The sequence below is a fragment of the Anser anser genome, assembly GCF_964211835.1.
Source record: "Anser anser genome assembly, chromosome: 3".
Lineage (NCBI taxonomy): Eukaryota > Metazoa > Chordata > Aves > Anseriformes > Anatidae > Anser > Anser anser.
Window position 1 is genome coordinate 109,504,334 of NC_139722.1, and position 13,720 is coordinate 109,518,053.

Here is a 13,720-nt window from a genome sequence, read left to right on the forward strand (position 1 = left end):
AGCCAAGCCTGGAGAAGGTGGAGATGGGAGGAGAAAGAGCCGCTTGCTCTTGGCAGCTGTCTCCAGCCATTCCCTGGGATTCACTCCCAACACCTTCTTGTGGCTTAGGTTCACTTGGCCTTGGCCACTGGCTCTGGAGGTGCCCAGTTCTGGTGTCCCCAGCCCCATGGTCATCTCTCATGGTGGGCTTTAACTGGGGCTAATTAAGTGACTGGCTGACAAGCAGATGTATGAGAAATCAATGTGGCAGCTTTCTGCAGGAGTCTGGAATGGGCAGCACCAGCACATGTGCTTCTGAAATGTCATCTCCAGAACATGCATCCCTCCTGGTTATTCTCTGGCTGCAGTCGCTGACCCACCAGCATGGGAAGTGCTTGGTTGTAGGGGGGGGTCAGGATTTAGGACATCACAGGACTTAGGCAACATGACTCCTCTCCCAGCTGTCTGCACTGGATATTGTAATTATGAATCTGGAGTTGAAAGTCCTCTGTGCTACACACTTAGCTCTCCTGGGTGATCAGTGGAAGTTGGTTAGGTGACAAGCTGCATAAGAGCATTATTCCCTGCATTGATTTAGGAATAAGTGTCTGTCTGTCCCGGCAGTAAGAGCATGCTATGGGCAACCTACTTACTGACTGCTGTAGCAGTATGTTGTTGTGTGTTTAGAGATGTTCATTTTCGTGGCCCACTGGGCACACCTTCACTAGCTGCATGCAGTACTTGGTTATTTCAGCTCCAGCTCCTGCGTGATCTGGGCACGGTGACGTTGTGCAGCGATGAAAACCATCTTTCACAAAATGTCTGGGTAGGTTGTCACCAGTCACTCCTGGTGCTGCCTGAGCCCACAAGAGAGCAAAGGCTGGCAGAGGTGTCTCTTGCCCTTCCCAGGGTTGTGTCCAGAAAGTGTGGGTGGGCAGGCATGCTTGTACCAGGTACACATCACCCCACGAGACCAGCTATTTGCTGCCCGTGACACCGAGCTGGTCGTTAGCAAGCACGTTGCTCTCCCTGGCACCTGGGATACTGCAAATGCCAGAAGTTTACCCAAGCTCAGAGTGAAATGCGAGAAACCTGCAGAGCATGGCTAAATACATAGAAACCTGGGCTGGCTGGAAACCCTGAGACGCAGATATCTGGGGGCTGGGAGAGAGTTGGTTAGAAATATTGTCTGTATGCCTGTCCTGCTCGCACATCCTCCTACAGGCAGGTGCTCTTGGCAGTGGTCAGAGGAGACTGTGCCTGGTGCCCCTCGGGTCCCCTCAGGCACAGTGGCTGTTCCCTCACTGTGCCATCCTTGGAGCATCACTCACCGAAGGGATTTCTCCATAGGTTTTAGAAGCCAAAGGTTGTGTGAGGATGCTCTGCAGAAAGATCTTTACACTCTGAGTGAAATGGCATAGTTCGAAATGAAAACTATAACCCCATTGAAGATTGTGGGGCTTGGAGCAAGGGCAGGAATTTGTACGCCATGTTCAGGAAGAGCCCCTTCTTTCCCTTGCTGCTGGGTGTCAGCGAGAGGAAAAGAGCTGGAGCTGCAATTCTGCAAGAGTTGTTTTATTCTTTGATTGCTGGTACATGGAAATGAGCTGAAACTCATTCCCTCAGCGATTGCCTTGGCTACGGACTCGGGGACGAGCAGTTTCTGGTACAGAAATGCAGACAGTTGGCTGGTTTTTCCTTGGAAACACTTTGCCCAACTTTTTGTCAGTGTGAGCACGGGGGGGGGGGGCGCCTGGAGCCAGGTGGTTCCCATGGGTGGTTGGCAGCGCTGAGTGGAGTCACCAAGCACATTCCCCCAGTATTTCATCCACCCTGCCTGGACACAGGCAGGAGGAGAGTCCACGCACTGAATGTCCCTGACACATTGTGGCACCAGCTGGGCTGATGCCAGCGCTTTCTTTTACCAGCAAGAACGCATTGCTGCTCAGAGCAATTGCCCCATACAACTAAATTAGAGCACAAAGCTGGGTAAGGCAATAGTTCGTCTCCTGCTAAGGACCCCAGACCTAAGCTGGTTGTTGAGAAAGTCTTGCTGTGCGGTGGTGGGGGATTCAGGGTGCTCTGCAGGACCCAGCAGGCAAAAGGCAGTGCAGTGGAGATCAGGCGTGCTCTAAGAATAAGCTGTGTTATTTCCACGTGCTTGTTTCTCAGACAGATGTGGTCTCCAACACCATCAGAAGGAAATCCTTTCCTCTGGGATTGCAGCATCATCCCAGGGACACATTTGCCTCAGCAATTTTCGCTGATTGGAAATTCATCTGGGGAGCAGACTTGCTGTTTTTTCCTCCCACCCTTTGTCCCAGCAGCCTTGTTACAGCAAAAAACAGCAGTGCTCATGTCTACCCAACACAGAGCACTCGCTCGCACCCTGGGAAGACCACCTGGAAAGCTGCATTGCAGCAGCACCTGCTGGCAGTGGCTCTTTCAGTCCTGAGGCCCCATTGTTCTGGTCCTGTTTGTGTTGAGTCTAAGCATCAGGAGCTGCTTTTTTATTTTATGGGCACCCAGGGTTCTTGTTGTAAGAGAGGATTATTGTGCGGAGCTTAGAAATGCCGCACACAGGAAGCCAGAGCACTCCCATAGGCAGTTTACGTCTTGATTCCTCTGCTGCCCTCAGTATTGCTGAACGCAGCTTTTTAAATTAATTTTCCTGAGAAGGGCTTTTTTTTCATACGTGGAGGGGATGTGCAGGATACAATTTAATGGGATTTGTCAGGAAAATTATTGATTTGGTTAGTAATATTTTTGAAATCGTGCCATTCTGTTAATACTGTTGGGTCCTCTGATAGCTTGGCTGTGAGCATTTTTGCATCCTTCATTAGTTTTTTAATACACAATAATTTCACTTAACTCGTCAATGCAAAGCAAGATCGGCTGCGTGCTCTGTACCCATTTTTCCTACGTACAAAACCGTTGCAGCAATAATTACCAACAGAAGAAATTATTACAGATATTCATTATACAATACAATTACACCGAGCTGTGCTGTATTGTTACACTCTTCACAGCCATCGCTCGCTCTTGAGTAAACGGTTTCATTATAAGCATGAAGGGCAAACTTAATACACTTCTGACTCATAGCGAACGGCACAAGAAATCATCCTGGCTGTTCCTCCGAGTGCTTGGCGGCGTTTGCTCCGAATGAGAGTAAAATGTCGTCTCTGCTGCCAAATACTTGTCGGTGCACAGAGGGGCTCTGCCACGCAGCACGCAGAGGAGCCGGGGATGGGACCACAGCATCCCTTGCCAGTCGGAGCCTGCGAAGCCCAAAGGGAGCAGCCGACGGTCGTGTTGTGCGTGGATGTGTGGTGTCGGGATGAGGCAGAGCCCCCTGCAGGGGCTGGTTTAAGTGGGAGCAAGTCGTTGAGGGGCTGCGTTGCACCCTGGGTTTTGGGAGGCACCCTGACCCCACGGTCCGTGCTCGTTCTCTCGGCCTCTCGGCTCCTGCCCTTTGCTTTCGGCTGTGCTGCCCCTCCGGCTGTGCTACCAAACCCACTGTTTTCTCTCCGCAGCCACCTTCTCCTGGCATTTCCACCCTCCTCCTCCTCTCCCTGTCTCCCTCCTCCCTCTTCCCCCCTTACTCTTGAATCTCTATTTCTTCTTCTCTGTTCCAGCAAAACGATATCAATCAAGGTGATAGATGATGAGGAGTATGAGAAAAACAAGACCTTCTACCTAGAGATCGGGGAGCCCCGGCTGGTGGAGATGAGTGAGAAGAAAGGTGGGGGACGTGCTCCGGGGCTGAGCCCAGCCTGTGTGTCCCTGTCTGGCTCACTCATGCCTGGCACCTGCAACACCGAGCTCACATCCCAAGCGCCTGCAGGAAAGGGCAGGAGCAGGGGCCCCCCGAAGCCCCCAGGCCTGCCGGTGGGGATGCTCCTGCCCTTCCCCGTCCGCCACAGGGTGATGTGCAGCCGCTTCCCTCCCTCCCCGACCATCTCGGCACCACGGCGGACGTGAACTGCATGCGCGTGCGATGCCAATCATGTGTTTGCCTTTGTCTTGTGTTCCCACAGGAAATTCATTACCCTTAGAATACTTGACCGTGAGGAGTATGAGAAAGAGTGCAGTTTCTTCCTTGTGCTTGGGGACCCGGTGTGGCTACGACGAGGAGTGAAAGGTGTGAGAGTAACACCAGACCAGCTCTCGAGACGCTGCCGTCCGCTTTTCTCTGTGTCTCCCTACTCTCACACTCCTTTCTCCTCGCGCTCTGGCTCCCGGCCGTTTTGCCCTCCCTCCTTCGAAGCTTGGCCCCTTGCAGCTTTTTGCTCTGTTTTTCTTTTCTCTTTTGTTTCGGGGGGACCCTGTCTCACTCACGAGGCCCCCCCTGGAGGACCCAGGCAGGGAATGATGAGCATCGCCAGCCCCTAGGGATATTTTCAGCACACCTGCCTGCCACACCACAGCCGCAGCTTCATTCAATCTCATAGAAAATTCAGTCTCCAGAAGCAAGCGACACTGCATCATTTTTATCAGAAGATAAAATAGCCTCTGCTTGAAGTAAAATGCCTGGCCAGAGCAGTAATTTTAGCCTTTCTTATGCTGGCACTAGGATCTGGAAATAGCTGAGAATCACGGCACAAGCAGGTAATGCCGTAAGATGCAATCAATCCAGGCGAAATCAGGTTACACTCAAATAAAGTTTCATGGCTCTGCACTGGATAATAGCTTCTCATAGGAATAATAAAAACAATTTCCTCTTTCATCACATAAAATAAAAACATTTCTAAACTAACTGCAAGCCTTCCCAAAAAGACACGGCTCACTTAGTTTTCCAAGATTTTTTTTCTTTTCCCCAGGAAATTAACTAAAAATTAATGGCAACAGCTAATCCTGTGCCCTATTGGTGGCCGAGCAAGAAGCAGTTTTAAAGCTACTTAAGATAATTAGTTGCCCTACAACGACCCCTTATTAAAGCCTTTGTAACAAATTGGTAGCAGCATTGTTCTGGCTTTCTCATTTCTGGGACAAAAGCTCTCCTTTCAGCAGACATGGGGCTGGCACATACTACTTGTTCAGGGCAGAGAGGGTCCCCAGCAGTCCCCATGCTGACCAGGGAGGTGCCACTATATTTCAGCCTCAAATCATATCCACCAGCAATGCCACATACATTCCCCTTCAGAACAGGTGCCATGCAGGTCAGCTGCACCTTCACCTCTGTCAGGTTTCCTGATGGTTTTTGTGACTTGCTGGGTTATATGAATAGCTAGCAGGAGCCAGGCTTGAAAGAAAGAAAAAGAAAGAAAGAAAGAAAGAAAGAAAGAAAGAAAGAAAGAAAGAAAGAAAGAAAGAAAGAAAGAAAGAAAGAAAGAAAGAAAGAAAGAAAGAGAAAGAAAGAAAAAGAAAAGAAAGAGAGAAAGAGAAAGAGAGAAAGAAAAAGAGAAAGAGAGAAAGAGAAAGAGAGAGAGAGAGAAAGAGAGAAAGAGAGAGAGAGAAAGAAAGAGAGAGAGAGAAAGAAAGAAAGAAAGAAAGAAAGAAAGAAAGAAAGAAAGAAAGAAAGAAAGAAAAAGAAAAGAGAGAGAAAGAGAGAAAGAGAGAAAGAGAGAAAGAGAGAAAGAGAGAAAGAGAGAAAGAAAGAAAGAAAGAAAGAAAGAAAGAAAGAAAGAAAGAAAGAAAGAAAGAAAGAAAGAAAGAAAGAAAGAAAGAAAGAAAGAAAGAAAGAAAGAAAGAAAGAAAGAAAGAAAGAAAGAAAGAAAGAAAGAAAGAAAGAAAGAAAGAAAAAGAAAGAAAGAAAGAAAAAGAAAGAAAGAAAGAAAGAAAGAAAGAAAGAAAGAAAGAAAGAAAGAAAGAAAGAAAGAAAGAAAGAAAGAAAGAAAAAGAAAAAGAAAAGAAAAAGTTTCTTATGGTCACAAAGATCTTGCAAACTCAATAGCTGGAAGGCAAGTCAGTGTTTTAAAGGATGCTATTTCTGCCTTGGCCATGCTGGGGTTTTTTGTGTGTTTGCCGTTTTTTTTTTTAGCTAGTTTTTTTTGCTTGATTTTTCACAAGAGGCCGCAAAGTGGGGTGAGCTGCGTGCTCGGCACCCTGTAGATGGGAGCACCCCTGAAACGTCACCCTTGGGCCGCATAGCCAAGGTGAGGTCTGTGCCTCAGGGGCCAGAGACCAACCATGCACTAAGGGAGAGCCTTTTTCTTTTGTTTCTGACACCTAAAATGCTGAGTGACCGGATCCCTGAGCCAAACCTTGCCCCAGACTTTTCTTCTCTCGTTGCATATGTCAGAAATGCAGCCTCCAAGTGTAGTTCTTGCTCCCCAATAGGTGGCTGGAGGAGGTCAAAGCCAGTAGCCACTGCACGTGGGATGTATTGTGTCCTCCCCCGAGGCAGAACTGCCCCCGAGACCAATGGAAGATCTTGCACATATGATTCAAAGGGGAAAAATGAATTTTTGGAGTGTGCCTTTTAACTCATATCCACCCCATGTTGGCAATCATTTTTATTTTAAATCTACAGTCCCATGAAATGTTTCTGTTCCTTTATTTTTAGTGCATCACTCTCAACACTAATGGTGTCCTGCAGCTTTACAGATCTGAAATCTCTGCCCTGGGATCTGGAGTCTTTCTGTGGATATCCCTTTTGATTTCATTATTCATTTACTTTTCTTCTTCTGTGTTTGTCTCTGTCTGTCTCCTTCACAGCCCTGTTGTTGAATGAGCTTGGTAAGCGCGCTTTCTTTTTTCCTTTCCATTTTTCCAGTTTGTCTACATATTTTTGGAAGACGATTGATTTTGTTTGACATTTTTCTTTGCTCACAATGTTCTCTTTTAGGGCGGTCAGCACTATTTAAGTAAGCTCAGGTATCTGATGCCCCAACAGCCCTCGGATTAAAACCCCAAAGTCATTACCGTTAATGAGCGGTAGCCCGCTGTGGCAGGGAGCATTTTTTCGGGAGTGGCGTTGTTACAGCTGTAACAAACCCACCGACATGCCGGGTTACAAAACCATGCTGTGCAGATTAACCCATTGCCTCTTACACTCGCATGGCAAAAAGAGGACAGGCTAGTGACTTAGAGGTGGGACAGATGGCCAACCCACCTGGAAGAGGTGGTGCAAGTGGCGTCTCCAGACTTGGGGCTTTTAGAGTCCACCCAGCCTCTGTGTTTTCAGGCCGGGGAGGGAAGCAGAGCACCCTCAACCTCTAGGTGGGCTCTGCAGCCTATGTTAGGTGCCGGGGGGTGGCAGATGCGGCTTGGAGAGCTCAGATTTGGGCAGGGTGTCCCCACGCCATCCCCAGGGTGCAGGTCAGGGACTGGCCCCCAGCCCCAAGTGGGGCAGGCAAGGACTCCCATGTCCCTGGGGGCTTCGGGGGGCTGCTGTGATGATGCTAACCCTCTCTTTCTCTCTTTCTCTCTCTCTTTTTCTCTCATTTTTGGTTTCATCTAGGTGGCTTCACCATCACAGGTATGGATCTCTGCTATCCCTTTGCCCACCCCCACCACCCCTTCTCCTCTTAATGGCCATATGCTCATCCTGCTCTTTCCTCTCTCTTGGTTTCCTCTTTGCTTTTGTTCCACCCTGGAGGGAAACTCTGGAAGGGTAAGCAGGCGGCAGGGCCGCCCTTGCTGACACCGCATCCTCTCACAGCACACCCAGCCTGCCGCACACCCATCATGGCCGCTGCCCTCGGCAGGGCATGGCGGCCATGACACAGCCTGACGGGACACAGAGCAGCCCCTCAGGAGCGCTGCAAACGATCCTTGAGGCTGACGAGGCTCTGACCGCGAGGCTGGGCCCTTCGAGCAGCTCCCCGTGGTGGTGACAACTTTTCAGGCGGGGGGCAGCCGGGCGGGAGCCACGCTAACCCCGTGTGCAGTAGGATGTAGAGTTTACTAATGGCACAACGTGGGTGTGCATGGGGTGTGCAGTGCCTCCTGCTGATCTCCTGCTGGTCGCTGTGATAGGAAGACCCGTCTTCAGGAAGGTCCAGGCTAGAGAGCGTCCTCTTCCCTGCACCGTGGTCACCATCCGAGGTACCCGCAGCATGGCACCCATGGGCCGTGGCGGTCTAACACGGACTGACCGGCGTGTTTATGTACTGACCCGGGCAAATTAACTCCTCTCTCCAGCAAATCCAGCCCCTCTCAGCCCCGATGGCCTTCTGCTCGTCCCCAAGGGTGGGCTGGCAGGGAGCAATGTGGGGGTGTGCACAGAAGGTGACAAAATGTCCCCCCGCCCTGAGGTTGCGCATACACTGGTGGAAGTACAAAGCAACTCCATGGCTCTTGTAGTCCTGCCATTGCCTCCTCTCTCAGGGTTTGGGGCCAAGCCATGCCCTGGGTGTGGCCCGTCACACAGTGCTGGCCGTGCTTTTTCCTCCAGCCCCAAGCTCTCCAGCTGCCAGCCCGCTCTCCACAAGGTAAAGCCCTGCTCAGGAGGGTCTCATCCCCTCCTCAGCCCTGGGGCTGCTGACAGCTCTCTCTGCTTGTAATGGGGCGATGGAAATGTCCTAACCACACCTGGCTGCAGAGCTGGAGGGCTGGGAATTGGAGCAGCCTTAGTGGTGGTCTGTTCCCCCAAGGAGCCCTGTGGGAGAGGCAGCAGAAAACAGGGATACTCCCCAGCCCTGAGGGTGAATTAGACTATTCCTGAGGTTGGACGAGTTGCAGACCTCTTTTGCCAGCATTCCCCAGCAAAACCACCTTGTCTATCACTCCATGACCTCCTTCTTCTCCTCTGCTCTGTCGCTCGTGCTCCTACCCGGAGGCTTCCTGACCTCCCCCTCCGATGGGAAGCCAACTCCAGAGAGTGACCGGCCGGACCTGGCTCACAGGTGGGCTCTTTGCTTTACAGAGGAGAATGAGGAGAAGCAGCCACTGACCAGCAAGGAGGAGGAAGAGCGACGAATTGCGGAGATGGGGCGCCCAGTCCTGGGGGAGCACACCAAGCTCGAAGTCATCATTGAGGAATCCTATGAGTTCAAGGTATCACCAACATCCCTATCCTTCTTTTCCTCTGGTTGGGGGCCCACCTTTTGCACAACATTGGCCAACACACGCTAATGGCATCGCAGCAAAGTGAGGCAGCTGCTGGCATCACAAGGTCTCAGACCATTGCCTGTGGTTTTTACACAAGCACATCATCCAGGTGAGCCTGAGAGCTCACTGGGCTCCAAAATGCTGCACGTTACTTTCAGATATAACCTCGCTATCACAGCGATGCTTTATAGCCTACATAAAGGCAGTTTTGAGTGAGCCCTGACCCTGGGACTCCTATGGCAAAGCTCTTATACCCTAAATGCAAGCAATCATTGTGGCTTTGTGGTGAATCCTGCCCAGGAGCATCCCCTGCCCACTGCAGCCACAGTGCTTTCCCCACTAGCACTGAGCTTCAGCTCCTAAGCAGAGCCTTGCTCAAGTCCCAGTTATTTACAACGCTTTGAAAATTCCTCCCAAGGCATTGTGAACAGGAGCTGCGGCACCTCAGTGTTATTTACTGTTAAACCTCCACCGAGACCACTCAAACTCCCATCGTGAGCAGGTTTCAAAAGGCCTTTTTGAGTGGCAATGAGGGGAATTGGAAATACCTACATTTGCTTTCACTGCTGGGACGCTTGACCTCAGCTTAGCATCTGCTAAGCTTTTTCCATAAGCGTACGGCTGTAAGCACCAGTGCCAGTGGGTTTTAGCCCAGCGCCTCCAATCTGATAGCCACTAATTCTCTCTTCTGCATCTCCATCTGCAGAACACAGTGGACAAGCTCATTAAGAAGACGAACCTGGCCCTGGTGGTTGGCACAAACAGCTGGAGGGAGCAGTTTATTGAGGCTATTACTGTCAGTGCGGGTGAGTTTAGACTGCTGCTCCAGGTGAATTACGATCAACCTTGCTCATGTCTCGGCTTGGCCGTACCAGTAATACAGATCGTAGTGAGGCGGCAGGAGGAAAAACAGGTGGTGGAGTTATTTACAGCATCTGCATAAATAAGACAGATGATTAAATCTTTTCGTGAGATCACCTTGTCTGATGCGTGGGAAACCTCCTGCAGTAAGTGTGTAGCGCCCGGCAGAGAAACACTCTGGGTGCTACCAGATGGCAGAGGGGAAAATTCATTTCAGTGGGAGAGATCTGGGGAGAAATCGCAGTGTTTCAATTCAGAACAGCACGGAAGGTGCTGGTGGGAAGTGGCAGTGCTCACCCTCTCTGGTGCTCCCTGCAGTGGGGACAGTGCTAGGGTGAGGGCCCCCAACCCTGAAGACAGTCACTGTGTCCCCCCTCAGATAGCCAAAATTTGCCCTTGACCCCTTGTGCTCAGGACAGCAATGCTCCTGCTCTTCCAGCCCTCTGTGGTTATGGTTCAGCAGTAGATTATGGCTCAGCTGTCCAGTAGCTGCAGCAGCACATCCTATCCGTGCTCATATCAGATCATACCAGATCATATCTCCCCTCTCCTGAAGAACTGCCTTTCCCTCAGAAATACCCTCCTGTACTGCTCTCACAGGGACCAGTGCCACGTTTACCAGTATGCCCAGTATAGGATGTATTAGCACTCCCATTTCTGTTTTAGGTAAAATAAGGTCTGTCACAGATGTGGTTTTAACAGCTGGAGATGTTATAACTCACTGGCTGGATGTTATAGCCTTACAGTTCAGCCCGGGCCCTGCATCTGCAAGCATTAGGGCAAAATCAACCAGCCTAGATTAAATTACTGGAGAAGGCAGTCGGAGCCCACCCAGCTAATTTTGCATTGAAATGCATGAGGGAACACTCACACTTCCTACCTCGAGCTCCTCTGTACATGGCAACCCCTACCCAGTACAAGTTAATTAAAAGTGATGGCTGTACCATCTACCCTTTGCATCTGAAAACGAGGACAGGACATCGCACAGCAGCTATGCCCTCAAATTGCCATCCCTCTTTTTGTAGCATAGTTATTCTTAGAGCCTCCAGCCAAGAGCCTCCCATTATTTCTGATACAGCATGAACATATCAAGCAAGACAATCCTCGCTGCAGGTTTTATAGCTAATATGGCTAAAATAATCTATGCCAGAATCAATTATTTAATTGGATCCCATATTAAAGCAAAGCTAATCACTAGTACTTGGATCTCATCTCTGTGAAGTATGTAAAAGACTGCAGTTACATGAAAACCCCGTCACCACTACTCCTTGAATATACAACTACCATCAGTGCTAATAGGATGATTAACAGACATTTAATAAATGTGGCATAATTTGGTGGGCGTGAGCTGTCCCTTGCAGCTGGGGAAGATGAGTTTGTCTCTGAGCTCTGAACCTAAGTTTTTGCTAGGATTTAGCTCCTCAAGCAAGAACTTGCTGCAGTTTGTGAGCTTGTACCAGAATGGGTCACAGTCCAACTTTGCTCTGCATTTCAATTCACCTTAACAGTATCTGGCCAGCTATTGGAAAGAGGGCCATTATTCCTGCTTAACAAAATGATAGACAGATGTGGATGAGCGTTATGACAGTGGTGCTCATGTTCATTTTTCAGTCCATTTTATCATCTCCGTAAAGATCTAGATCCGCAACAGTCCTGCTGCCAAGTAGCTTGGGAAGAGGATTAAAATACCTGCCTCAAAATTACAGTGTCAGCACAATGTTTCCTGCCAGTACCAGCCTTTGTGCAAAAAGCAAAAGTCCAGCCTAGGCTTCCCAGGCTGAAAAAAATGTTCCTTATCTCCACCACAATGCACAGGAACGGGGCATTTATATCTGCCAAAATAATAATACCATGCTTCCGATTAGCTACTGTTTCTGCCATAATGAGTGCAATGCCTTAAAGCCAACCAACACATCATTTTCTATCAAGTTATTGTACAGACACCAAGTTTCCCACTGCCTCTATCCTACGTCTTGATCTGCAAAAGCTCTTCAAAGCCAAACGATACATGTGCAACGTTGCACCCCAGCAGGGTGCTGAGTAGGACTTTCCCAAGGTTTATTCCCATAGCTTTATTTAGCCAAATGTTGAAAACACACAAGGATGGAAATGTCCACCACCCAGGGTAGGTGTCCCAAGGCTTCACCACTCTCCTGGAGGAGACATTTTCTCTGGCTCCATACCTACCCTCTCCCCTGCAGCTGGATCTCTGCTGAGAGCCCCCAGGATGCCGGCAAAGTTTACATGCGCTGGAGCTGGACCAAACCAAGCGCAGGTTGGCTCCCTTTACAGGTTACCAACACTCTCATGAAGGACTGACCTACCTGAGCGATCCTTGGGCTTTTTCCTTTTCTTGCTCCCACATGCTGTGGGAGCCATGAAGGTGCTAGGGGGCCATGAAGGGCTGAAACTTCAGTGCTCAGGGTTTGGCCACCTTCTGAGGAAGTAAGCCATGTCTTGGTCCCCCATTTGGCTTTTCATCACCACCTTTGCATCAAGGCAGAAAGCAGTTGTTGTTATGAGCAATAACTAAGCAAGCAGCACTCGAGCAGCTTTCCCCAGTAGCTCCATTGTCATGGCATGGAGCCCCCATTTAAATGTGGAGTTAATTGACACCTACAGATTGGACATGGCATACAGCAAGACCACTTGTTCTCCCTGAGGGAGACTTTATACATTTTGTTATCCAATTAAACATCTGTGCTGTGGGGTAGGATGTGAAAAGGAAAGTAGCCCTTTCTGTAGTCTTTTCTGAAAGTAGCCCTTCTGGGGAAAGGGCTACTGAGCAGGGGCCGAGTCTCAAAAAGCATCTGGTGGTCAAACCCAGGCAGAGGTGCTGGCATGAGGCTTTGTGTTTTCTGACATGCAGGTCAGTTTTCAAGACTGATGCCTCTGGAGGGTCTCTGTACAACAGAGAGGAGCCAGGAAAGGTCCTTGTGCCCCCCTGTTCTTTGCCCAGAAAATGAGATATTTGGAAGTCAAGGTTTTCCAGGGCCTGAGCCATGAGAGGTGATGTTTGGGGGCTGCAGGAAGCACAAAGGTTTTGCCAAATTGAATGAGCAACTAACCGGGCACTGGTGGTTCTCTCCAGGGGAAGATGACGACGACGATGAATGTGGGGAGGAGAAGCTGCCCTCCTGCTTTGACTACGTGATGCACTTTCTGACCGTCTTCTGGAAGGTCCTTTTTGCCTTCGTGCCCCCAACAGACTACTGGAATGGCTGGGCTTGCTTCGTCGTCTCCATCCTCATGATCGGCATCCTGACAGCTTTCATCGGCGACCTGGCGTCCCACTTCGGCTGCACCATTGGCTTGAAGGACTCAGTCACTGCCGTCGTGTTTGTCGCACTGGGGACATCGGTGCCAGGTAAGGGCAATGGCAGTTTGTTGTAAAGGTCCGTCTCTGCCCAGACTGTGCTGTATCTATTTCTGTGGGCAGCCTCCGCGGCATTTGCTCTCAGTGTAGGAAATGAGTCTTTGATTAAAATGCTACCTGTGTTGGCACTTTCTGAAAGTCTTCTCATTTGACATTGTCTCCCAGGTCAGGTAAGTGCCTGTTCATACTCAGGGTGCTCTACTCAGCACAGGCACCTCTGTATGAGTCCAGATTTAGCTTTGGTTCAGGTGGATCGAGATGCTATTGAGCCAGGGAAGCTGCTAGAAATGCCACTTGTGAAGCTGCTGGAAGGCCATGACCCTGCAGATATTTGGAGGTGTGTCTATGAACAAATGGCCACCGAGCTTCAGAAGACAGCAAAGACTGAAGACCGACCAGGGAGAGAAAAAACATGAGTTTCCATTGCCACATATTACTGTGCTGACCAGGCACAGTCTAGATCCTGGAGATGGGGCTGCAACCCAACCTGACCACCTCCTGCTTCAGTCA

At 49.8% G+C, this 13,720-nt stretch overlaps 1 protein-coding gene across 7 annotated transcripts in view; it reads left to right on the plus strand.

Annotated features, from left to right (window-relative positions):
* Window positions 1–13,720, plus strand: part of SLC8A1 (solute carrier family 8 member A1) — a 108,587-nt gene that overhangs the window by 85,004 nt on the left and 9,863 nt on the right. For 2 of the 7 annotated variants that reach the window (XM_083832148.1, XM_083832149.1), the window contains exons 3-7: window positions 4,017–4,120; window positions 7,382–7,399; window positions 8,789–8,919; window positions 9,680–9,779; window positions 12,926–13,201. In XM_083832148.1, the coding sequence (XP_083688274.1) occupies window positions 4,017–4,120; window positions 7,382–7,399; window positions 8,789–8,919; window positions 9,680–9,779; window positions 12,926–13,201 (629 nt within the window). Of the gene's footprint in view, window positions 1–3,614; window positions 3,731–4,016; window positions 4,121–7,381; window positions 7,400–7,863; window positions 7,969–8,788; window positions 8,920–9,679; window positions 9,780–12,925; window positions 13,202–13,720 lie in introns of all 7 variants that reach the window. The other 5 variants (XM_083832150.1, XM_083832144.1, XM_083832145.1 and 2 more) reach the window with 5 other exon arrangements.